Genomic DNA, 27,073 nt, shown 5'->3' on the forward strand with positions numbered 1-27,073 from the left:
TTTGTCATCAGGCAGAACTCCATAGTTGAAAAGATTGCCAGCCCATGAAAAACTCATTTAGAGTGCACACTGAGAATCTTGGGAACTGTTTGTAATCGAGCTGCTCAATAACGATCTAGTGTACGGATTATAAGAACTTGTCAAGGTCATACTCGAAAGCTGTAGACTTTGTTCATCCAGAAAGCCTCTGACAACCTTCCATTATTGTGTACAAATATTATTGATCATGATATTTGACACATTGTAAGCTAGGATTCATGAATTGGTGCTGGTATAATCCTCAGTTTGCCTTATTTCAGCTTTTGGTTTTGTTCTGTTTCAGGGCTGTTAAGCAAAAGTTCCATCTTGGTTTCATAATTGTTTCTGGCTCAGTCAGTGTTCAGGATTAACAAACCTGCTTAAAGTCCAAACAAAGTAACACTCTGTGTGTTGATTTGCAATTAACTGCTCATTCTCTATCTCACCTGAGAGCTGGCAAGATTTTTAACACTGCTGATTGAAGTCATCCTCTACAGTTCAGACAAAAAATTTAATTATCCAATTTATCTCTTTCCTGCCAAATGCAGTCCATCATCCAGGACATGTTTGGTGTTCGCCTCCTTAGTTTAACATTATAGCTATACGGATAAGGGAATCATCAGGACAACAAATGTCAATAACAGTCAACTCACTGATGCAGAAATATACAATATATTACAAACAACAATATCAAATACAGCATTAAAAATTCAAGCATCCACAGAGCCAATACAAGATATAAAAAATGTTAGATGAACCACTTCTATATAAACTATAATTTAATATTTTTGTCAACTTTCTGCTTTTCAGTCGAAGAAAACGTTTAGTTACTTTATCTATGTTGTTTTTACATCAGAGCTAATCATAAGTGATTGACTACTACTACTACTACTACTGAAGATAATTATCATCAGAGACTTTTCATTGTCAAGGACATGTTAAAAAAACTAAAATATATAAGCTACATTGCTTAATTCCTGCTGTTAGGTTACTATTAACAAGCTTTACTTCATCCTTTGTGCAGAATATAGCCACATAAAATAACAACAAATATAATTTAAATCATTGCATGGTTGCACAAATGAGTGTCTCACTGGTTCTGTAGCTATGGCTCATTTCAAAAGTATTACAGAACAATAATTTCCCAGCTGGTAATTTTTGGAGGCAATCTTTATTGTGTCATAACTTTTTTAAATAACATTAACATATGCACTTCAAATAAACATTGAAAATATTCTTAAAATAGAGGTGGACAAAGACTGTGAGGTAGACAAAACACTTGATTACTTTAGACTACAATGGACCAATCATATGCTCTAATCATAATCATATATACTCTAATCAGTCATAAAGATCTGGGTATAAAAAAAAATGCACAACCAGTTTAACAATGTATGAATATGCATGTGTTTATCTCACACTTGCCTTGAAACACATTGCTGAGCTTCGTACAGGCCTTTATACATATACAATGCAATATTCCTTTTTCAAATATTGGAAATCTGAAAGCTATGCATATCAGACTCAAGATGACAGAGTTGTAGCTAAAAAGGTTGTCTCTAATTAAAACTTGAGTACATTAAGACAAATAAAACTAGTTTTTATTCAACAATAAGTTGACCCTACATTCAGTCAAACACTGAACAATAAAAGTGATGACTTGTACTGTATTGATAAACCATAGTTGCATTATATTAAAACCTCACTCTTAGCTTTACAGACCTAAATCAATGTATCTAATAGAGGTGACTGTAAGCTTGAATCCTAATGTTTATTTTGACCTTGTGTTGAGAAAATAGTCCTCATACCTGTTTCAATCTCCTCATGTATATACATCAGATTTTTTTAAAACTCTTGTACTATTTAATTTCTCAGTTAACTTTGTCAGGGTCCTCCCTCCATGCGTCCAGTTTCATTGAAGTTATACTTGTGCATGGAAGAAAGTGTTCAGGATACATTCCTATACTGAAGGGATCATTGGGAACCTCTGTCAGCCCACTGTTGTCACATAAGACTCGAGACAGTGAATGTCTCTGTAGCTCTTGTCTCTGCTGCTGGGAAAACACATCTGGCCTTTCCCACCAAAACCTGAAACACATACAGTGTGTCTGTTTGTGATTTAGACCATCACATCATTTTTGTGACAACTTTACCAAAGGCAATTTCTAATTCTAAGTCTTAATTGAATGATAGATTTCTATATTTTGCTGCATAAAGAAAAATAAAATGTTTTTTCGTTTGAATTGATCTATAAAAAAGGGAACTTTATCTATGACAACACTTTTGAGAGTTTTTCTTTTCTCATGATGATTTGACAAGGCTTCCAGACTGACCTATTCACTGGTTACAACAACAATGGACTAAACAAGTTACCTGTCACCTTCTCGAAGCATCTTCATCTGTTTTCCGATCAAGCATGTAAATAGAGGGCCTGTCCTGGTGCCAGGCACTAAATCCTCTACCATACCTGCCAGCCACACATCAATATTATCAGGATGCCCATACAGATCCATTATCTTTTCCACCAAAGCATTGTCATGTATCACATCCTTCAGATCTGCTTCAGTTTGTACTCTGTCATATCCACAGAACACCCTCCAGTCATTGTAACCTGAAACGCATTTAAAAAGGTAGATATTTGGCCTTAAGTATTGTTTGTAGCATGTCTGTACAGTCACTGTCATTTATCTAACAATACAACAGACTGTAATTTACAGCTTGTATACTTTCATTTTTTAGTTCAGTCACCTGGCAGGCCATGATCTCGTCCTCTTTGGAGGTTTAGAGCTGCCAGATCGAGTGCCTCTGGAATAGTGAGCACCATGAGTTTCTCCCTCAGCTCCTCATTCATCAGACGATGTTGGTTTTGTCTGGTAGCTGGTTGGCTTATGAGACCTCTCAATATTGGATCCAAGCCTCCTGTAGTAAGGAATTGGTCAGAGAGTTTATACTTGAAATTTTACATGCAGTTATAAGCAAGATATATGTTCAGCTAAATTAGCCTAAACTGTTTTATATTCATCTACTCAAAATATAAGTAAAACACTTCCACACCAACACACCATTATACTTCCACACCAAAACCTGTAATACTAATGCCCTTTCTAATTAAATACATTACTTTAATAATATATATATATATATATATATATATATATATATATATATATATATATATATATATATATATATATATATATAATTTATTAAACCAGCAAATGGAACAGCATTTTTCTATTTACTGTTTTATAGTCTCTGTAATTGCAATGGAGCTCACAGCTCCAGGGTCCCAGCTGACCTCAGGTCGCTATTGATTTTTCTGTTTTCTCCCTGTCTGGTTTCCTCTGATTTCCCCCCAAAATTTGGAAACACACCCACTGTAGGGTCATTCTAAACTAAGTGATAGGCATTTACTGTGAAGTGCCCATCAAAATTATAATTTCTCAAGGAAAGTTGGTCAAGTTTTCAAATGTCTTGACTGGTTGTATGCCTGTGTATGTCTAAGACTGCACAGTTTGATCATCAGAAGAAAATATATTTAATGTATAAAATGACCAATATTTTGCTAGACTTCAACTTGCTGCCTAGCCAATATAATATGTTCTAGTCTAGCACATTATAAAACAGGATAAATTATGTATGTGTTTAATATGAGCTAAATAGTGAAACATGCTTCCATTTTTCCAATTAGGATGAAAATCCTCAAGTAAAATAATAATTCTAATGATGCACATTCACACAAGTATTTTTCACCCCTGAGATTAGTAACAATAAATGTTAAACTTAAACATTTGTTTTATGTTTTATCAATACTTCAGGGACCAGCCCATAGCTTATTAACTTACATTTATTTTCTTTTTAAATTTTCAGAATCATGTCACATGAACTGTACCTTCTAAATTTTGCATGGTAGCCCAGGGAAGTTTTTGTGAGCTCAGTAGGTCTGTTCATTATTAAACTGCGATTCTTACCATATTCATTAAACTGCATTCCAAATGGCCTCTATCAACTTCTATAGGAGAACCTTCAGAGTTCTCAATGTTATATACTGTAATACTTCTGTAGTCAGAAAAAAACCTTCTATATGGAAGTGAGAAATATATCTTCTTCTGAAAATACATCCATGAGTCACTTTCCAGAGTGGAGACACATCATACAGTACTTCCTCTAATTGTCTACTACGACTTGAAGGTTGGCTGTTTATGAGCATGTGAGCAATAAATATTTGACTTTATTATATAAAAAAATAGTTTTCTACTTTATTTGTTTGAATCAACATGATAATAAATGAAGAGAGTGCCTTTCTACTTTTTATTTTCTGACTTTTCTTTGAAGTAGATTTGGTTTTCTGAATAAAAAAAAATCCCAGTGACAGGGATAACCCTATGTCAAAGAATCAGCAAACAATACGAATATGTACCTTCTCTGATTATTCTCCATGGACTGAAAAATGTTTGATGCAGTTTTAAGGAAGGAAAAAGTTCATGGTCTTGGAAGCTCTCATTCAGTCTCCTAATGTGTGTCGAGATGGTAGCATGACCAAAGCGGAATGCAGCAGTCGCAAACACATTGGAGATGGAAGGATTTATAGTATCATCGTAACCCTCATAAGGTCCAATGATTTGATCAAATGCTTTTTCTCCTATGATTTTTGGAATATAATCCCTCATGGTGATGATCTGTAAAGAGAGAGCACACAGCCTTAGATTCAGATCTAAGGTATACTTTGGCAGAAGTTGAGAAAAGCGATAATACACTTTAATCGATAAGACCTAAGTCTTCCCAGGTTTTAAAATGTATAGGTGTTCCAAGTGACATGAGATAAATGAAAAAAAAAAGGCAAAAATTCCAGATGACCTTATAGTGATTCATTTGAGTAGTTCAGGTCTGGGTATGCTCACTGAAGTCATCAGAATACTTTGCTATCTAGGATGCTATGTATGTGCTCAACTGGAAATCTGTGTATAAGATGGCAATTTGGGACATGCTGAAGTGTGAGATTAGATAAGATTGTGTATTTCTTTCCCCTGTGCCATCACACAACGAAATTCATCTGGCCTTATCACACTTTATGCAAGTTTACTTAAAAAAAAGGAAAGAAAAAGAAAAACCAAATAGCTAAGCTGACCTCCACAATCCTTGCTGCAGATGTTTAAATGGAGTCTACTATGTCTGTCCTGAAGCTTTTCCCTTCACTGTCTCTTTAGCAGCAGGGTTGGGTATATTGAAACTTACTGTTCATTAAGCTATAATGTAACTACCTCACCACCAGGCAACCGGAAACTTTTTTTTTTCTGAAGTCAGTCCCTCTGGGACTTCTGGGACTTTGTTAAAACAGTGCACACTCTGCTTGATGCATCTCATCTACTTCTGTCTCATAGCACTTCAGGAGTCTTTTTCTCTGCCACTTTAATTTAAGGGGCATGAGCAGCATTCAACCTTATAGATCCTTCTGTAGGCAATGAAATATTTCTTCGATCCAGCACAGACTGCTCAAAAGGACATTAGATTTGTGGCTTACAGCCTTTAATCCATAAATGTATTCTCTTCTGCGTGTGGTGAACCATCGTTCTGTTTGCCATGGAAGGTTGGTAGTGATATTAGGTCTAATATAATCTGTGCTTTTTCATTGCTGAAGATTGTTTCAGCAACTGAGCTGATACGGTTATCCCAAACTCTGTGTAATCACCTTACACGACTTTACTGGTATGTTGCATGGGCTAGAAAGAATCAGTCCCAGTCTTGCTTCTAATGCCACTTTATGTTTTTATGACCATTGGTGGTACTGTTGAGCTTGGGTCCAAAAAAGGATCCGAAATAATACGCTTTAAGATGTAATGGCAAATACTCTGATGTGGATGCCAAAAACGGATCATTAAACTGATTTTTATCTTTAAAAGAGAGGGAAAGGGCTTAGCCCTGCTAGTCCATTTATACCAGCTGCCCCTGCTGTTTGCACTCTGAATCATTAGAAATTCTGCAGTGGTCTAAATGGAACAATGCATTTAGAAAGGAAAAATAGCTTCAGCATCCATTATGGAAATGATTTTGCTAATTATACGGTCGTTAATTTTCCTGGGTACTGTTATAATACATATAAAAGAATGAGAACACTGGCAGCAGAGAAGCAGCAATATTGCAGTCTCAGGATGGGTTACAGAGCATGTGAGGACTGTTAAAATCTCTAAAAAGGATTTAAAGCTGCACAACCAAAGTTTTAGGTCTACTTTCCTCCCAAACTGCTGTCAATAAAGCTGGCCAACTGTCTAGAATGAGATTTCTACTACATTCATCTATCAGCTTGTGCAGTATTATAGCTGTAAACAAGCTGTTACTTTCAAGTGTTTTGGAATGAATGCATGATGCCATACTCTAATGCCTTATTGAAAAATGTGTTGTTAATTGTAATTAGCATTTGAGTGATATGTGAAATGTACCAGGCATATGGATGAATTCGTTTGCCTCTTTCTGTAAAGCTAAGGCATGTACTTTTAGAATAGGACCCAAATATGCAGAGCTTCATCATTAGTAATCAGTCGTTAGAGGTCAAGTTTGTGAAGCATAAGTAATTTATGGAATATATTTTACATAAATTAACTTGAGAAGTCATGTTTCATTGCAGTCATTGTTCAACTTCAGCAGTGAGATAATTTAGATTTAATTACACCCCAGGGCTTTTCCTGTTCTGAGCAATAGTGCTTAAACTTCACCCCTATCTTAAATTAATACTCAATCAATGTTAAATTGATATTAATGTTGGTGATTTCTGCTATAATTAATGTATTGAAGATTTGCCAGTTCAACCATACAAACAGGCAGTTTCCCTCTGCCTGCCACAGCACGATGCAGATATGATAAACTTTTTCTCAACACCAGTCCAGCTGTTTGCCTCGCTGACATGAATGGAAGATAATGCTGTAAATTTCTCATACCTGATGCAAAGCTCCAACAATTTTCCGGCTCTCTTGATAGATTGTATTGGAGCTCCAGTGTGTGTTCAGTTGTTTCAGTCGTGTGGCAATGCGATTGTGCTCCCGCACCCAGAGTGTGTGAAGAGCAATAAGAGGCAGAATCTCGTTTACCCTGCTATCTCCAGCCAGAAAACACTCCAGGCGGTTTCTTGGGCCTGTACCTGGCTCTTGGAAGCATGGAGACGTGGGGTTATTGACAAACGGCAGGTAAGCATGACCTGCAGCATCAGTGTGTTCACTGTTAACTGCAAGTAAGCCCTCAGAGCTTGAGAGGTTTCTGAGCATTTTCTCTAATTCAACATCATGTCCGTAGACAGTAGATGCGTCGAGGAAGGAAGTGATTGAATTCATCTGCTGTCTTTGCAGCATCTGTTGTGGGAGCGGAGTGTGTGTCGGGCCATTTAGGCATGCTGGTGCAGAGCGGAAAAATGGGAAACAGCTCTTACTTCCAAATAGTTTATCATGCAGAGGAATCTGTGATGCACACACACACACACACACACACACACAGATAAATACAAGGACACAGAGAATACATAATGTTTTTAAAGAAACCTTCTTAGTGTCTAATTTTCTTGTCACTAAACATCTGTCCATCCTAGCCCTTCAACTATGTAAACAATGCTTTATCTAATTCTTCATCATCCTTTGAAGTGAATTAAATATCCCTTATATCTGCACTTGTTAAATGAGGCAGCTAAGGGATTGTGCTCTGAAGCATGCCATTTAAATATTTTTAATCTGCTATTTAAATAAAAAAAGTACTTGCAAAGGTTATAATAAGATGCAGGTGTACTGTAGCTTGACCAGAAATAAATAAATGCAATGAGCACCACACAGCAGTGTTATTAGTGCCAATTTAGAGCACTGTAAAACTGTGTGTTGACAGTATCAGCTCCTTAAATGCAGCTTTCACTAAATCTCTTTTTTGTATTCTTCTAAAACGCTTAATCCTCTCTGGTTTCAGAGCTGAGGATTCTGAAAATGAGCTCCCAACTCACAGCTAAGTTAGCATAACTCCAGCCTAGAGGTTCAGGGCAACACTTCTGACAAAGGGTCATTTCCAGTCAGAGATTACTGGCCAGTCACATTTGTTTCATTTTCACTCTATAGTTTGCTATGAAGTCGTTCTCTGGAACACAGTTTGCGCACAGTTCTTAAAATAGCTCTGCTGCTCAAGGGCAGTTCTCGGTGCTGTAGGCTAGCACACTGAGGATGTGCTTGGTTTTGATCTCAACAGCATGCTCAGAGAAATACATCTACAGTGATGTACAATGAGTTTTAGTATTCTAGTATACTGTAGATTGATTATTTGTTTTGAGCTGTGCCACTGGTTTACAAATTTTGTGCACTATTTGGATGGCCGTTGCTGGGGACCAGCAGGAGACTTACATCCTACTGTGCCCTTCATGACCATATGTATCAGCAATGTGTTTTTTATTTGCTTCTTATTGATCATTTATCGTGAAGAATATCATAAAATTGGTGTTATGAAGACTGGTGTGTGCACAAGGTCAGCATGAATGCAAATAAACTTTACTTTTTGGTGTATCTTTATATTCCCCCCTTCTTGCCTCTGGCTGGGAATACTGAGATTAGTTACAAATAAAACTGCTCTGTAATTTCCCACTCTATTTTTATGAGCGGTCATTGCCCTAAAGGAGTCTGAAATGTATCCCTGTCTAAAAAGAGTCACCCCAGCAGCTTGCAATTTTCACCAGTGTTTGTGGTTTGACAGAGATAAAAAAGCAATCAATGAGATATATACTTTTTAATTTGTGGCCCCTTTTACAAATACTGATTATGCTCTAACTAAGCACATCTCAAATGACCTTCCCTGAACTGTGGCATATACATTCATACCTCACAGTAGGAGGCTGGAATTGACAATAAACATTGTTCTACATTTTGTAATTTTAAAATTATAAGGATCATTTAACTGTTTGTATAAGGATTATATATATATATATATATATATATATATATATATATATATATATATATATATATATATATATATATATATAGGGTATTTGGCTTTTTTTATATTTCAATATGCTCCAAAAGTATTCTGGGTTTTACATTAAAACCATGTGACCTAAGTTTTATTTCTAAATTATTTGATAGTCATTATTATAATTCACAGACCACTTTGAGAACTATTGCTCCAAAATACATTGTACTTTATTTTGAAAATTGATGCTAAACCACCTTGTGGCATTTTTTGCTTGTCTGATTGCTGGCATTTGTGTGTGCTTGTTACCTGAATCGGAAAGCAAGGATTGAAATTTCCACACGTGTGTAAGCAGTTGAGTCCCTCCAAAAAGGCAGCTTTGCTTGTGCTTTGAGGAGTGAAGGAGATGTCATGGTCCATATATTGACCCCAGTCCACCAGCATCTGGGAATACGCCTCATCTAAGCGGTACTGACTGGAGATTTGCATAATTTTGTTGCTGACTTCTCGAACCTTAAAATATGATTGATGTGATGTTTAAATCAGACAAGATTAATGTGATTAATCCCCTCAGCTCCTAGACCAAAAAATGCTTTAGTAATTTTCTGTGTTGTTTTTTTAGCCTCTCTGTTCAGCTGTCAGGCCTCTGCCCATATCTAAATAAATAATTCTTCCTGTCTCATACATTTTAATGTGGACACTAAGACTTCCATTAAGTTAAGAGATGACCAAGAAAAGCCAGTGAGAGGTTTTTTTTTTTTTTCGAGGCTGAAACACTTTAAATGTATGAATGTAAGGAAGATTAAATCTTGTGTAATCCGTAATCCTTAATGCTATATTCTACAGGATTGAGGCAAAACCCTCCTATTTTAGGTTTTACTTTTGTAAAAAATAAATAAATAATAACTAAATAATACAAATAACAATAAAAAGTGCAATCAGACAGCACTTTTCACTGGGTTCATATGAGAAATAGTCCTTCTTTGTATGTGATCAAAGTTTAATGTTTCTTAAGCACATGGCAGAAGACAGTTGCATTCTATTATAGCAGTGTCAAGAAATCCTAATACTCATTCAAATAAAATGTTTTGATTTTATTCTAATTAAAGTCCATATACATATATACTGTAATTCCCCAATCTCACATCACAACACAATCTCACATCACATAAAAAATGCAGCACGTTTTTGACTTCCTGAGTCATCCATTTCAGACATACACCCACGTTTATCTATTATAATCATAATATGAACAATTTATCTCACAAACCCACATATAGAGCAAGTTTTTGGCAAGTCTTAAACTCTCTGAACAAGTTCTGGGCAAATCTTCTTCTGAATATTTTTGTTTTGTTTTATTTTTGATCACCCTACCTAAGAAATGTCTAATTAACAGCCATCAAGACCCGAGTATTTTTTTTACTACCTAATCTGTCTGAAATTGTAATACAATTGGCCCAGTGGGATGTATTTTCGGGGATATATTAAATTTTAGTTTGCAGGGTGTTCCTCAGGGGGACACATTATACAAAATTGATGGCAGACGCCAGGTGCCAAAAGTGATAGAACAGCTGGGGTGGAAACTTTAAGGATAAAGTGTCAGAAAACCCAAAGAAGAGTAAAATGCTTGTGTTGATAAATTGGTGTCAGTGACAACAAGGTAAAGCAAAGTGAAATGCTGAGGCTTACAATTACAGTTTAATCAACAGCTCTTATAAATGTTTTGTTAAAATTTGTTTGTGATATTTTTAAATATTTGAATACTCTTAAATATTAATAAACTTTTTCATGTTTCTTTTTCATGATTAAATAAGCATGAGTGTGTCTAGCTTACAGGCGGAAGATGGAAGCCGCTGTACTGGTGCCCAATGTTCCAGCCTTTTGGTTGGCTTTCTCCATCCTCGTACTCTGCTGGGAGCCATCTGGCCAAAACCGTGTTGGCTGCTCCCCAAAGAGGTTTATTTCTGAATAACATAGTGCATTTGTATGTTACATTCGAAATGCTTCATGACATATCATGCACAACATTGTTTTGAGGAGAAACAAAATGTATTTGCATATTGTGCTGCAAAGAGTGTGAGTGACATAAAACATACATATAATTCCATATATACATAAGGCTTTTTAAAGTATTTTTGTAAAAACAATTTAATATTTACTTGTAGAAGTCCACTTCAGCAATTATGTATAATCACATTGCTAGGATGGGATGAGTAATTATTCTATTTGGAGGCCTAATTTTGGGCTTGTATAGAAATAATAATTATAATCATACATACAAGTATGTGATTACAGCTGGACCACTTTGCACTCTCATAGATCATTTTAATCAAGTGAAGAAAAAGGGAAAGGGGCATATTTTCTCTAATAAACCTAGTTTTTAAATAATGATACAATGCATACATTGTGTTCTGTATTATTGAGAACCCAAGCCTGAACTATGTAATCCCACACACCAAAGAAGCAGCTTTAAATATTGATTTCAAGCATTTCTCTGTGAGCTGGACATATTTGGTGCAGAAATGGGTGATTCTCATGCTGCTTAGTGTTTTGCTATAGCTGCTCTCACATTCACGCTGCAAATAGAATACCCTCTATCTGCTCCACAAGCCCTGACCTATCCTATCTGTCATGGCTCATCTTATCAACTTGGCCCTGTTGCTTCAGCAAAATGCCAGGGTCCGGTTATCGTGAGAGCAAGCACAGGGCTGATTAATATGGTTTCAAAACAGCCTGAGAGACGAGCATTGTGAAGTGTGTTATGGATGAATTATTAAGAGTGTAGCCAGCTACCTGTTATTGCACACTCCGGAGATGGTGCGGTATTTCTCTGAATCTCCTCCTATGGGACAGCTGGCTGGCTGTAGGGGTGGAGGACATCCAGACAGATTTGCTATTAGTTCCACATCCTCCAGGGAAAGAAGCTCTAAAAATATTGAGTTAATTAATCAACTCATTTAAATTCAATTTGTTTCTGAGTAAATGGTCTTTTTTTATTTAAGCAACATGCATTAGTATGCTCAATAATTAAAGTTACACTCCATAAATCTGACCTTTCACTTCTGCTAAATAAAGCTAGTACAATAAATATGTAATGCTGCACTTATACACGACTCTTTTGGCAATAATTCAAATATTATATGCACATATCTTATTTTTCTTAAGTTTTTATACATTATCATTTTTACAGTAACAGCTCTTTGACAGGGGCTTCTATAGCAGACATGTCACATAATATTAGTGAAATAAGAAACATGTTTTTTTTTAGACTATAGATTATTTAAAAAAAAAAAAAAAAAACATCATCATCTAACTATTGATTTGGTCAACTTTTCATTAAGGAGACATTGACTTAACATCTATAGAATGAATCTTCAATGTTCTGTAGCAGTCAGTAGATTTTTTGCCATGTGTAATTCTTAAGGCTAGAGGATTCTCCAGTTAGAGAAACTTGACAAACTGCCTTTTGTCTAATCAAGTTAAAAAGATGAAAGAATAGCTGTTATAAGCAATAACTGGATCTAGTCTCACATAACATTAACTGTGATTATTAACTGTCCATTATTAACAAATTGAAAATTTTATTCGCTGGCAAATTGCTGTGAAATTAGACACTATAGGACATTATAATACTGAATCTTTCCCCATTGTGCTGTCTCACATCACACTATCACACTATTTTTTTCTGTTCCAGTCAGCCCTGTCATGTTTTTTCCTTACTTACATGAATTAAACACTGAATTAAAAAATTCAAAAACAATGGCAACAAAATACTATATAACTGAATATAATGATGACCAACTTGGATATCTGTTTTCCTAATTATTTTTAGTCCTAATCCGAAAACAACAGTTTGTTCTCTTTATTAGAAAAAGCAGGTCTGTTGGAATAGCAGCAGAAACTGTTCTGTATAAAGTAGTAGGATTAGGAATGACAGTGACACAGGGGGAAGTCAGTTGATATTGGATGCATTATAGTAACTTTATTATCATCATAGGATTGTGATGGGATATGGCACAGAAATTCAGAAAACAAAACAGAAAGGTAAAAAATCTATAAGTCTCCCATAATAGCTGAATTTAGCCTACAACATAAACACATAAAATGATTTTATGTATTCTTAAACCAGAATCTTACCTGAAACAGAAACAGATCTTTTTTGCCTCCTACTTTCCTTTTTCTTCAAAAGTAACACAGTGGTTTGAAAGACCTCTGCTGCATTTGATATCTCATAACTTGCTGCTGCTTGTCTGGAGAAAGCAAACATCTGCATGTAGTATGGCTGGGAGTGATTCCTGCTGTTTAGAAAAAAAAATCAATTTATTTCATAAATCACAAATTATAATAAGCATTTACTTTAAAACACACTGTTTGTTTACCCTTCTCTTGTCAGATGCAATGCACTGTCAACCATCTGAAGACTCTCTTTTATTGAGGATAGTAGCAAAGTTTCAGACTTGTGTTGTTTTTCTGAGAAACGCAAAGACTTATGCTGAAGATACAAATCCAGTTACATACAATGAAATGGCTCAGTTATCATGATTTAATTATAAAACATAAATAATCTGAAATTCAGTTGTTTAGGTATTTTTTTATATAAAATGTTAAATGTATACTGTACAATACCTGCTATCAAATATTAAGAAGTATATGGAAACTGTGTGTGTGTGTATATATATATATATATATATATATATATATATATATATATATATATATATATATATATATATATATATAATTTGTCCTGCCTGTTCCAGTGTATATAAATAATAACCGGTAGGAATTTCTTTTAGATCATTTTTAACTCAATCTCTTATAGAATGTGAATGTGCAAAGCCCAAATAATCCATAATACATCAGGTGGAAGATAAATAATCTCAGCAGTAATCATCAAGCACGTTTTATCACGCAGGTTACAGAGAACTTTTCTGTACCCCATGTGGTTATTTATGATGCTGCTGTTGCATATTAGCTGCAGTGTTAATATGTAAAATAAACAGAGATGTATAATAGAAATAAATTAGGTATATACAAAGAGGTGAATAAAACATGACCTACGTTCAGATGAAGTTATATCTGCAGATATATATAAAAGCAAAATGCAGCAAAGTAGCTGCCTGGGTGTAGAGTTCAGCATTGGTAGAGAGCTAAAACAAAACAAACAAAAAACACCTTATACTAAAATTTGGACTAAACAAACAAATAAATAAAAAGTCTGGGAGCATACTGCATGTTATGATTATTGCTAAAGTTCTGCTATTGTTTTTACAATTCACACAGGTAAACCTAATTCCTAAACTTGAAATGTTATTAAAATATCTATAATAATAATTTTTGCCTCACATGTAGACTAAACTATTCAACATCAATGAAAATCTAACACAGAATATTTGACTACACAAACCATGTTATGAATAAGCAGAAATTAGGCTCTCCTTACTGCATGTCTCTTGGTGTGATAGCCTGCTCTCTGTATGTACTCACTCATCTCTCTGTTCTAGAGGTTTCTCCTCCTGAGCAGACATAGTCATACCCTGCTGACTCCATACAAAAGCAACTTGATTTTGTAGTCATTTCAGTTGCTTTTCAAGTGTACAGCTTACGTAGGTAGAAGCCTTAACAAGTACAGTATACACTTCACTGTCATGCACGTCACATTTGCCACTAGGTTAACCACATGTGGCATAACATGTGGTTAACCTAGTGGCAAATGTGACGTGCATGACAGTGTAGTGTGTACAGTATACACACTTCACTGTCATGCACGTCACATTTGCCACTAGGTTAACCACATGTTATGCCACATGTGTTTGCATGTGGAAAAGTTAATTTTATTTTAAAAGATGGTTGATGATTTTTTTAGCATAAAGCAACTTAAATCCATGAGTACCAAATTCAGGTTATCAATATTAGTCCATGCTAGGCTAGACCAAGCTAGATAAGTATGGCCAGGTTAATTAGTTAAATATTACCAGTTAATATTATTATAATGTCAGCAAAACTTTGCTCAACATGCTATTTAAAATTAGATGCCATTCATACCAAGGAGTCTTTGCTTACAAAAGCATATTGAAGGATTTTACTGAGAGTGAGGTGGGATGAGGGGTTTTCATCGACAAGGTCAACACTATAGTCTGGTTACTTATTAACCTATGGCTGCACATGGATATCTATAATACTAGAACGAAAAGATCACTGCAGATGATGTCTGAATTCTTGAAAGTCTTTTTTTTTACACTCATGAACTTGATTGGATTCCTAAGTGAGATCATTTGACTGATATATACAGTAGCAATTGCTTGCTGAATACAAGAATAAGAGACTTTGACTTGTAATGGGTTCTTTCAAGATATTTTTCACCTATGCATGAATCAATCCATTCATCTAAAACTTTGACAAGATTTCCCTTTAAAATCCAAGTATTTACATCCTTTTTCAGCTGTTGTTAAAGGCAACCGGAACTATGGTTACTCTGCACCAGTGCCACTGCTGTCGTTTGTACACTTTAACATCACAAAGCTTGCATCATATGACATAAAGCCTGAGAAGTGGATTGCAAGCTCTTCAGTCAGAAGCATTTCCTGTGTGAAGGTGTGTGCATAATTTAACAGTAAAGGACTTGTGTTGAAGTGCTCCACCTAGTATGGTCTTGTCATTTCTTTTGAGGTTAAAATGCAAATGAAAAATGCAGTTTTCTTTTTAACACATCTCATTTAAGCCTTCTTCTGTTCAGAAAAATTTCACTTTGTAGTAATCTTCCAAGTTTTGCCTAGTAGTCTGCAGGAGTTTCTTAAATTCCTTAAAGTACTGCTGCTTTAGTATTCACTCTGTAAAGAATCTGCTTTACACTAAAATGCTTTAGATGATCCTTTTATTCTCAGCATGCAATGCCAACTTAAATCTAAGAAATAGGATCAATTACACAGAATTTGTTTTTTAATGATGCACATTATTTCTCAGAAATTTTGAATCAGTTCAAGAGGCAATTCAGAGGCAGAACAATTAATGTAGCCTAGTTTTAATTTCACGTTGCATGGGACATTACTGTTTATCGTCTGTAATTGCCCTAATTATCAGCATAGCAATGAACAATGAGCAGAGACGGTACAAAGAGACCTGTCAGTTTTAAACATCTAAAAGTTTTATCAGTTCTCTGGACACAAAAGAAATCCGAGCACAAAAGAGATCATACACCTTTTTGTCAACAGTTAATTAACTGCTCCTTTATTTGGAAAGGTACTGAATAACACCATATAGAACAATGTGGCAAATTATGGGCCTTCAATTTGATCATAGATTAGAAAGAGAAAGAAACTTTTGTATGAACGTAGTTGGCGACCTTACGAGATCTAATTTCTATTTTAATCAAATGCCTATACTACAAATCTGCGAAATGTGTCCTCATCAAGGAATTTTAAATTGAAAAGGTGAAAATAATGGACACTTCCAATACAAAATTATGTGACTTTCACTTCATGCTAAAGTTGATAGAAGTTGAGGCTTTGTTGCAGTTACTGTGCAGCAGTTTGATAAAAACAAGATCAAAGTATAATAATGAAGATTGCAATCATGAAAAAAATATAGAGATTTTAACAGTTAAATCTGTACACTGATTTAGGGATAATTATCTATCGGTCAATAGTTTTAGATAAAAACACAAGGACTGAAGTTTATATTACAGTATTAACCTCTTACGAGGTTCACCCGTAATGGTCTGTAAAGTGTTGAATGCAATGCATGCATTTACAAACCCATAATGCCATGTAGTAAATGTGAACATTTGCTTTGCTACATGAATCAACATAATTTTTTAAGCAGACCAGTGAAGATTGAATAATCAAGTACCAAACCATTGATCAGTGCATGTCAAAATATCATCTAATCCAAAAGTTCTTTTTCTCTCAATATTTAGTTTAGAAGAGTCATACAAAAATACCAAGAACTAGATATATTCATAGATATTGTGCATAAAATAGTAGATGAAACCACAGACAGGATGGTACATGTTCCTTACAACATTTGTGTTTCTAGCTGTTGTACATGTACTTTCGTAATGCTTTGATTGTTGACAAAGAGTGGATCCACTGAGGCCACCTTGGCAGCAATGAAGGAGTGGATACAGTGAAGAACAGCTGTCAGGTTAGCAAACTCCAGTTCCTGATTAGATCATCGAAAAAGAAGAAAGTCAGCAGATCTTCAAAAATACAATTGCATATATGAAATCAAGAATCAATTACAATGTAGCAATGCAATGTAATCAAATTGTAGTAAATATTTTAATTATACTCAATATTCCCATATTACTTATGTGTGCAAAATTTCTGGTGAAGCAAGTATTCTTGCTTTAACAGAAAAAAGAAAAAAATTAAATAAAGCTCTGCAAAAAATTAACATTGAATGGACAAAACACCAATCAAACAAAATGAGGTAGAAAAATCATAATACCTTTATTATTAGTTAGAAATGGAAAAAGTATGAGCAAATATCATTGACATCAAAATCAGATAATCAACACAGAAACTAAACATTCCTTTTTTTATTGTTACTTCAATTGAATGCACCTGAGGTTTAAACTTGGATACTATAAAGTCTTGTATTAGGTTATTATTGCTCAGGGCCAGCAACCATGTAACTTTAAAACTCTAAAACTAGTGCTTGAACCTTACAGATCTCTTAAGACAACGGTGATATGCTTCATCAGCAGGTTATGATCATAAATGCCTTGTTTCAGCCACAGGATTAGTGTTGCTTGTCTGTAATGCTGGCCATGGCCCATACATGCTAGGCTTGTCCAACATTGATTTTTTTCCCTGCTTGCACTTTACCATAAAGCACACATTGAACTATTTAATTGTCTAAAACAAAAGCTGAAAAACGTTTTTTTTTTACCAATTTCAGGCTTAGGGAGAGTATGTGAAGGTGAAATAATATCAGCTGTGTGGTCAGGAACTGCTTGACAGTAGCAAAAGTGAGAGAGTGAGAGAGTGTGAGAGTGAGAGAGTCAGCTGGATTATAGATCTGAGATGATTCACCAGTATTGCACAGTAAAACAAAAATAAAAAAGGTCCACATGACCAACTTTTTGTTTCATTTATAACCAGAATCTTTACACATTTTTTCTGCACATATTATTTTATTCTGTAGGTCTTATGGCACTAGTAGCAATTCTGCCTGCAAACACAAGACTTACCTTCATTTCTATCTGTTGGTTTTCTGAATTTTTAAATAATAGTTTTACTCTTGTCTTCCCATCATCTGAAGAACCCTTCAGTTGGGAAAATTTATATCTCCAAATGACGTTCTGTGGATGACAAGACTAGAATAAATCAAACAAAACAGACCAAAAATGATAAAGCTGAGATTAAGATGTCAAATGTCTTGAAATAAATTTGTGTGCTGGATCGTGAATTGCTGTTGTATTTCTGAGACTGATAAACTCACAAAGGCCCAATTCTGACCCCAGTTCCTGAAATCTGTCTATGACTTGTGTGGAATTGTATATTCAGTAAAAAAACTAAAAGTGGAAGCCATTAACAGCTGAAACGGATAAAGGTGATGTTTCTTCAGGCAGTAATATTTCGATGTTATATGCAAAATAAATATGTACTTATGCTTGCCTCAGCTGCCACTGGATACTAACTGTATTCACATTTTTCCCTTTACATCCTTGTTTTATTATTCAAAATGGATTGTATTAATCGCCTGGCTCATATAGAGGGACTTTACAAATGGACTGATGTACCAGCCCATGAGCATAGATCTCTTCTAAGTCCTAAACAAAGATGGACATCTGGAGTCTGTAGAGAAAGCAGCTCATTAAGAGCTGCTGAAAAGCCCGATCAGGCCTCGTTTGCATATTCGTCATCGCCAGTCTTTGTGGCCGCCTTTTAGAGCAAAACCAATCAGCTAGCACACGCTTACTCTTATGCAAATTAGTTTCAAACCATTAACAATGTAGGCCAGATTTAGAACAGCCTGTCAGACTGGTATATAAGTAAAGCTTATAATAATCCAGATCTAATATAAGTCATTTAATTCAACCATGTTTTGATAATAAGGGTAATGTTGCCTGGAAATGTATTTTAATTAGACATTACTCTCAACACAAGCTGATGGATATGAAAACTTTGAAGGTTCTTTCTTTTTTTGGCCAAAATTAGCACATGTTAAACCCTGAAGTCGCACATAGGCCTGTGTCACCCGAAGTATAGATGGAGTCAAGACCAGCATATTTTTAGTCCTTATTACCTTTGAAATGCTCTCAGAGCAGGAGAAGCCAGATTCAAAGTCGACTGTAAAGCACAGTATTTTCCCTTGGCTACTGCACATGTAGATTTTTGACTGTAAAGTAAAAAAAAGTTAGCAGTTAATGTTAAGCATTGAAGATTTGAAACACAGCATATCAAAAAAAGCACTTCAGTCACTAGGTCATTACTGCCTGCCCATATTATCTAAGTGTTTCATTCATGCTGATGTAAATAGGTGAATATTTGTCACTTTCCCCAGGAGGAGGACAGGTAGACTTTAGTCGCTATGGCAACAGCTGCCCAGAACTTGTCTCTTTAGCAGAGAGGGAAATGAGAAAAATCAACGGGTTTGAAATCTAATGAATATATTATGAAGTCAATAGAGAGCGATTTAGTTATTGTTCTTACTGAACAATTTAGTTATAATCTGTCTTAGAGGACACACTGCCAGAGGGTGTTGCTTTATTTGAGACATTCCTCTTGTATTCCAGCAATGACATGCTAATGGCAATGGAAGGAAACGGACTCAATATAGCTGGAAAAACCCTGATTTAGTTTTTTTCTTTGTTGACTAGTAACATCTCACTTCATAAATACTGTAGTCAGAGAAACGGACAGTTTTTGTTTAGCCAAAACGATTAATATGCATCGTGCTAGAATTCTATAAGCACGTTTTATTACCTCCAACTGTCCTACTTCAGTTGTAAATAAACATCAGATCCTTCACTGAGAGGAAACATTTGTATGCATGAAATTTGTGACTATGGTGTTAGTGGCCAGTGGTTAGAATCCATTAGGTGTCAGTAGGGGAGTTTCTATGGTCTCTCAGTGATCTGGTCATCCGGTAACAGAAACAAATCCGTTAAATTTAAAGTGAAGCCTTTAAAATGTACAAGCCTGATGTTGCTTCATTTCACTGACTAATGGGATTTGTGTTGCTTTATTACACATTTACCGGGACTCCTGTCACTTTTCATTTTAATATCATAGATAAAAACTAATAAAGCATATGCCACACTGGCAGTAGTCTATTATAGTTGCAGGTCTCTAAAAGCATTTGTCCACTACTGAAACCTTTTCAGCTCTCTTCTGCTGCATATTTGACACTCCCCACCCCAATGGTTTTATTCCCTTGCAAATGGAAAGCAATCATCATGAATGTCAAAACACCTACATCTCCATCAGTACAGGCATGTTAGCATTCTGAAATCCAGCATCTTATTTTGCATGCTGTATATGGGTGCACTTCATATTCAAGTTTTCCTATGCACAGGGATGGACTGCTAATGGCCTTGATCGCTGTGCCCGTCAGCAAAAACTGAAGCGTGCTTCATTCCCAGATGCCACTGCCATGCTTTACAAGGCAAGAGACATTCATCTGACAGGAAAAGCCTGATGTCGCCTTGTGTGAGCATGTGTGACATGCAAAGTGCAGACTATACAGAGCTAATTGCAGAGCTTCCTCTGGGAATTCAAAAAACACATAGTGAGGAGTGCTTTAGGATTTACCCGTCAGCTTGACTGAGGCTTAGATCTGATCTGTATAAAAACACTGTATTCTTAATGCTGAAGACTAAGAGCCATACATGTTTGTAACTGCAATAACCTCCTTGAACCTCATCTGACTTCAGCTAGAGACAGAGAAACAAGAAAAAGTGCACTGATGGACTTTTTGTGTAATGTGCTGACCTTAAAACCAGAGAGCGCATCATGTTTGAAATGAGCTGGATGGAAACACAGTGGTCTTTTATTTCCTTGCTGCTCATGTTTATTTTACACTGTACCTTTTTGTATTGCAGCCTAAGCTGTATATGTATGAACTGCATAGCATTTATTACAGACCACAGGAGGTTTGACTAATTGGCTAGAGAACAGAGGATAAACCACTAATTGAAATTCTCCATCACATTCACTAGCCCCACACAGGGCAATGCCTCAAGTTTGCAACAATAAGCCTGGAATACTTTTTCCTTCTTTAATGTTTCTCATTTTGTGTAATGCACTGAGAAACCCACAAGCCTTCTCTGAAAAATATAATAAATACCTAGGGATAATCCTTAAACTGGGCATGCTCAAACTTGCAGAATAAACTCATCAACATCTCAAGTATCTATGATGACTATCAGAAACCAAACAGCATTTTGTTTTTTAAGTCAGCCATGAAATTAAGCGGAATGAAATAATTACACTGAGTAACATGTTTGTGACATGACGAAAGTGGTAGATTTACAAAAGCAGCCTCATGCATTGTTCAACAATGTCCTTAGACACATGTATATCCAAATAGGGACACTACTTGCAGCTGAGCCGCTGAAGACTCCACTTTTGCATACTGATAAAAGGGATTTCGTTGGTTGGATTAAGGGCACCAAGTGTTTAATCTCAATTAATACAATCTGAAAGAGCAGCTTCTTCCTCATTCAACTTTTAATTCTAATGTGAACTTTTCAACTGTAATACTTTGGAGCTGGCCTTGCAATCTATTCACACATTTAAAGGGGAAGGAAAGAGAACTTGAAGAGATCATGCTCCTGAACTCACTGTGGAACTTGAAAACCCCACAGAACATAATGTGATTATTATATCTGTCATGCTTTTTCACAAACCTCTAGTACTACCTTCTTACAGACGTAGCAAGCTGCAAAAAACACTGTTTTACAGAGAAGGAGGCAGACAATCTCTTGGGGTTGTAAAGCACATTGGTGCGAAGCCACAGTAAGGAATATGCAAGGGTTTACACATGCTGTATTTGTGTTTGTGCTATATTATATGGATTTAAATATTTTCTGACAGCTTATTTTCTTTGTATTATTTATAAATGTCTCTAGTTAAGGGTACCGAGCATCATAGCCCTCAGGCTTCGAGCTGCCTTTTCTCAACCTCTATTTCTATTCCAAGAATAAGGAATATTATATCATGCACTGCTGGCCATTTTTTAAATCCTTGACCTGACATCTGAAGATGTACTTTAATAAGCATGCCGGATAAAAATGGATGAAAATAAACTATGATAATATGCAACTTGGTTGACTAGTTAAAAAAATCTTTTCGATTTATGTTCACATAACACGTTATGATGTTAAAATTTTCTAACTGCCATGTGCTGGTTTGGTAGGCAGCTTAAGTGGCTTTCCTCTGAAGCCTGAAAAAGAAAAGACCATTCATTACTGTCCACGTGAGCCCTGTGATATCTCAATAAAAGACTATTAACACCAGAAAGCCGGCGTATATTCCTTCACACAACCTTGTAGTTCTTGTAGTTCTGTACGCTCAGTTATTCACATCTTGTAAAGTGCCGTCATGTGAAAGAAATGCCAATTACCCATTTAGCACAGGTCTTTACTAGAAGTTCTTTACATAGTGGAATGTTTAACATCATCAATTAATTTTAAATGTGCAGTCTATCCTTTAAAGCAGGTCTTTGTTTAGGTTCAGGGTTTGCCCTTCAGTGGCCTTAAAGAGCACTGTTCTTAATGAATGGTTAAGGATTACATCCTTCACCTCCTGAAGTCTAGGCAGCTCACACTTTACAAAAGTTATCCTGCTGGAGTTTGTCAGTAAACCGACGCTACCACCAGCCATTGTGCAGCAAAGGCAATTTAACGGCTCAGTGAGGGTAAGTCTTACAAAACAGTTTCTTTAGTGAAATTTAATTAAAGCAATAATAATGTTCAAAAAGGAACAAATCACAAGGGGAAAGCAGGCTTGCCTCCAGTTCCAGACTTCTGTTCTGGACTGCCAGGATAATTAAAAGCAATGGTTCACTTGTAAATGGAAAAACTAACTGTATCATTTATTCTGAATGATTGTGTTGTGGCACTGGTAATACAAATGTTTTTTTATGTTATGAGGTCGTTGCACCTAAAATAGCATGACATACCATATAAATCAAAAGGAAAAAAGCTGTAATTATTGCCTAGGTTAATCAAAGGCCTTACTTTAATTAGATTTGTCACAACTGACAAATATACACATACTGTACACAGACATTTATCGACATCCAAGTAAATAAGCTTTCTGTCTGCTTCTCACTGCAAAAAGAAAACCTCACACATAGTAACATCAATATAATAAACATTACCAAAACACATTGAAGTTTCCTAATTGTATCATGTTTATTAACCATTAAAATGGTTCATTGTTCACTATCAACTCTGAGAGTGAAATTATTTGATATCAAGAAACTGAGAATTGATATCACATTTAATAAACATATGCTTACAACTTAGAATTAATTATAATGAATCTGAATATTGTGATTATGTCAAAATATCTACCTAAAATATCAAAGAGTCAGAGCTTTGATCATCAATGTTGGCCTTTCGTTGGTGTCATGTGTGTGGTGTATTCTGTTGAGTCAGTATTGGTTAATAAATAATAATAAAAAAAAAAACTAGACTGCAAAACAAATAAATTGTGTCAAAATCTTTAAGAGGAAGAATGTAAATTTTGTTTATTGGTATATTTGTTGAAGCAATCAAAGAATTGATGCATTTATTGTTTGTTAATTCTATATCATTTGGTCTTTGTTTTATTTTGTAAATACAGTCAGCCCCTGACCTACGAATGCCCGACTTACGAATTCGAACTTACTAATGGAGATACGAACACGGCCACAGAAAAACCATTCTGCCATGGTAAAAATGAGCAAAAACTAAAATCACAACGCAAAAATCACAACACACTGTAAGATTACTGTACGGAATACATCATACAATGAGAACTTTGTGCAGAAAAAAGAGGTACTCCCTGCCATGCGTACCTCTTTCTTCTGCACAAAGTTCTGATTGTATGATGTATTCTGTACAGTGTGTTGTGATTTTTGCGTTGTGATTTTAGTTTTTGCTCATTTTTACCATGGCAGAAAAACACAAAAATATTGCTCCAGCTGGTGGACATTAAGGTCAGTAAAATAATTATATACATCTTTGTAATATAGATTTAGAATTGACTGCATTTATCTTAAAAAAAATATGTAAAATTTATCACTTGGTATACCTATCTCAGGGTTCCTCGGAATGCATCATAGAGTCTCACTATTCTCGATTTACGAATAAACGACTTACAAACACTTTTCCGGTCCCTATCTGTTTTGTAAGTCAGGGGCTACCTGTACTCAAGTACACACACAAGATCTATTTTGTGACATTCACCATAATCTATTACTAAATAAAATTTAGATCACAAAATTCCAGCATGAAACTGTTTTAGGGGAAAATAGTTCTTCTTATTCTTTTGGCTGCTCCCTTTAGGGGTCACCGCAGCGGATCGTCCGTTTCCATACTACTCTGTCCTCTACATGTTCTTCTTTCAAATCTCTTTCTTTTCCTTCTTCCTGGCACTTCATCCTCGGCATTCTCCTCTTCTCTGCCACACTTGAATTCCTCATACAATACCACAACTGCTCTCTTGGCACCCTCTCATACACATTCTTTAGATCCATTCAGGGCAAAATACTAATAATCAGTATTATTTACTGTCCTTGTATGCAGCTACACTCTTTTTATATAGAAGCATGACTTTTCTATGTTGAAGGTCTATTAATAGTTCTCTGTTTATTTCAGACATTCTACACCAAAGTCCCCCAAGCATTTACATAAAATACATATCATTAAACACCAGCTTGAGATTTCTTTGCACAAACTCCATGGCACTTACCCCTGTTCTCTGCACCTCCATGAAAACGGCTCTCTGAAAGGCTTTTTCCCAGAGTGCCAGCTCTGTACCCAGCTCCACACTGAAGCAGAAGCTCTGTCCGTGACCCACCAGCACACTAAAGCTGAACCCCTCGCTGTCCCGCAGCTCACAGTCCTGCTGCAGGCCCACGCACAGCTTCGGTTGAATCCAGCAGTCCTCCGCTATCCACAGCTATACAGAGAAACACGGTCAATTTATTATACACTACATGATAATTTATGGTGATCCTGTTGCTTACGAACAGAACAGCTATTATCACATAGTACTGCTGGCATAAAATGCTAATAATAAACATTGTACCTTATGAACTTTAAAGAGAACCTCACAGAGGTTAAATGTGGCCTCAGCTTGAGCCCATTCTGACGCACCAGCCTGTGGAAGAAAAAAAAGCAACATTGCACTGTTCTTATTCAAAATTCACAGTACAGTAAAATAAAATTCTGCACTGTGGTGCTTAGCGGTTTCAGGTTTAAGACCTTTTTGATATTCTGTGGAACTGTAGCTCAGCAAATCTGCAAATTTGCATTTTGGTTCAATATCTTTCTGCATGACCCACAGAGCTGAAACAGTTACATAACAATTTATTCTGAGTGTGTACTAAGAATTTAACTGACACAGATATACTGATTTATCATTAAACTTAATAAATTACTAACTATTTTTTTATAATCCAAATCCATCCATATGTTTATCATCTATACCATTGTTAATAATAAATCTGAACAATAATTATTTGCCAAACCAGCTTTTTTATACTGTATTACTGAAGTAGAGTTTTAGAACACAAAAGCAATTCAAGATTGCATTTCAGGGGAAGAAACGAAATGATAAAACATTTGCCACAAATAACTTATGTCCTATTATGAGTGTTGGTAATAGCTTTTCTTCTCTACAATCCATTAAAACTAATGGACTCATTATATATGACTATGAAGGATCTGCAAAGGACCAGAGCTGCCTAAAAGATGTTTATAGAAGGAACAGTGCCAAACACATGATTGACTGCCCTATCCCTTTGGCTTAAAAGTGTCCTTGGGTGGGGCTGTACTCTTTATGATTTATAATTGGTGCAGTGAGTGTTTGGACTTTTACTTCACAGAGTTCTGGACATACAGGAGGGCCCCTGAGAATGTAGAGAGAGGAGCCTTTCAATGCCAGGAACTTGTAGCTTTGAACCCGGTTGGCATCATTCCTGTGAAGATGCTCACACACCCAACCCATATGGATGATCTGCACAGAGAAACATTTGCAGGCTGAAAATCAATCTCCACAAACAGCATAGAGACTTTTGCACATTGAGCACTGCAGGCACATCAACATCTTCCCCATCAGCTTTTGTACATAATATATCATTTTTTTATATATTTTATCAGCAACTGAAAATAATATCATATTCACAGATACATATACAAAAACAACTTAAACACCATAAACATAATGGAAAAAAAGTTATTTAATTAAAACTTTTAAATAATGTTACAATGTAAAAGTGATTTTCTTTTGTGATTACATGAAAACATATATTATAGGGGAGGTGGTAGCTTAGTGGTTAAGGTATTGGACTTTGGATCCGAGCTCAAATCCCAGCCACACCAAGCTACCACTCCTGTGCCCCTAAAACAAGGCCCTTAACCTCATAGGTGTTGTATGAATGGGAAAATGTAAGTGGCTCTGGATAAGAGCATCTGCCGAATGCTATAAATGTAAATATATATACAGTATATAAATATATTAATATAAGAGAATTACACATAACCCTATTCTTACTTGCCATTCTATCAATGCTCTTCACAGGAACAAATTATACAATTAGAGTGAAAGTTCAAAGGAGCAAAATTGTTCAGAATAATGGCATGCATTACAGTTCTAACATAATAGGTGTTTTATACTTGAAAGCATTTTTTATGAATTCTAGTTGTGCCATAGTGAAGGATGAAAATGTTTTTTTAACTTTGACCCACATGTTGGACACAGAATGTGTATTGAGTAAGTAAAAACACGTACCTGCTCATCAGCAGAATAGTACTTGTTTGCAGTTTTTATCTGAAAATAAAAATAGTCTACTATTTATTCTGACTCACACAGCTATTCTCAACACCAGATACACTGATCAGTAACTACTATAAAATATCCATTAACTAAAATAAAATGTATATGAAAAGATTATACAGTAACAAAGAATC

At 35.5% G+C, this 27,073-nt stretch overlaps 2 protein-coding genes across 2 annotated transcripts in view; both read right to left on the reverse strand.

Annotated features, from left to right (window-relative positions):
• Positions 1-988: 988 nt before the first annotated feature.
• tpo (thyroid peroxidase) lies at positions 989-14,539 on the reverse strand. The gene is made up of 12 exons (XM_046855081.1): positions 14,387-14,539; positions 14,005-14,093; positions 13,323-13,413; positions 13,081-13,241; positions 11,737-11,869; positions 10,778-10,907; positions 9,253-9,456; positions 6,951-7,463; positions 4,439-4,697; positions 2,767-2,937; positions 2,392-2,629; positions 989-2,106 (listed from the first exon to the last, which is right to left on the reverse strand). The coding sequence occupies exons 1-12, from the start codon at positions 14,389-14,391 to the stop codon at positions 1,890-1,892; spliced, it is 2,211 nt and encodes a 736-aa protein (XP_046711037.1). The 5' UTR covers positions 14,392-14,539; the 3' UTR covers positions 989-1,889.
• Positions 14,540-16,154: 1,615 nt separating this feature from the next.
• The window catches only part of sntg2 (syntrophin, gamma 2), a 62,789-nt gene continuing 51,870 nt past the window's right edge, over positions 16,155-27,073 (reverse strand). Inside the window, 8 exon segments of the mRNA XM_046856230.1 lie at positions 16,155-16,998; positions 17,000-17,103; positions 18,137-18,247; positions 19,195-19,287; positions 24,852-25,061; positions 25,191-25,262; positions 26,004-26,120; positions 26,895-26,933. Coding sequence (XP_046712186.1) covers positions 16,974-16,998; positions 17,000-17,103; positions 18,137-18,247; positions 19,195-19,287; positions 24,852-25,061; positions 25,191-25,262; positions 26,004-26,120; positions 26,895-26,933 — 771 coding nt within the window. The 3' untranslated portion in view covers positions 16,155-16,973.

This window comes from Silurus meridionalis, chromosome 8 (assembly GCF_014805685.1).
Source record: "Silurus meridionalis isolate SWU-2019-XX chromosome 8, ASM1480568v1, whole genome shotgun sequence".
Lineage (NCBI taxonomy): Eukaryota > Metazoa > Chordata > Actinopteri > Siluriformes > Siluridae > Silurus > Silurus meridionalis.

Coding starts and splice junctions, on each gene's coding strand:
- tpo (XM_046855081.1), bottom strand. Junction 7,464..9,252: donor ATCCTTGCTTTCCGATTCAG/GTAACAAGCACA, acceptor TGTGCATCACAG/ATTCCTCTGCATGATAAACT. Junction 2,938..4,438: donor ATGGAGAATAATCAGAGAAG/GTACATATTCGT, acceptor TCCTTACTACAG/GAGGCTTGGATCCAATATTG.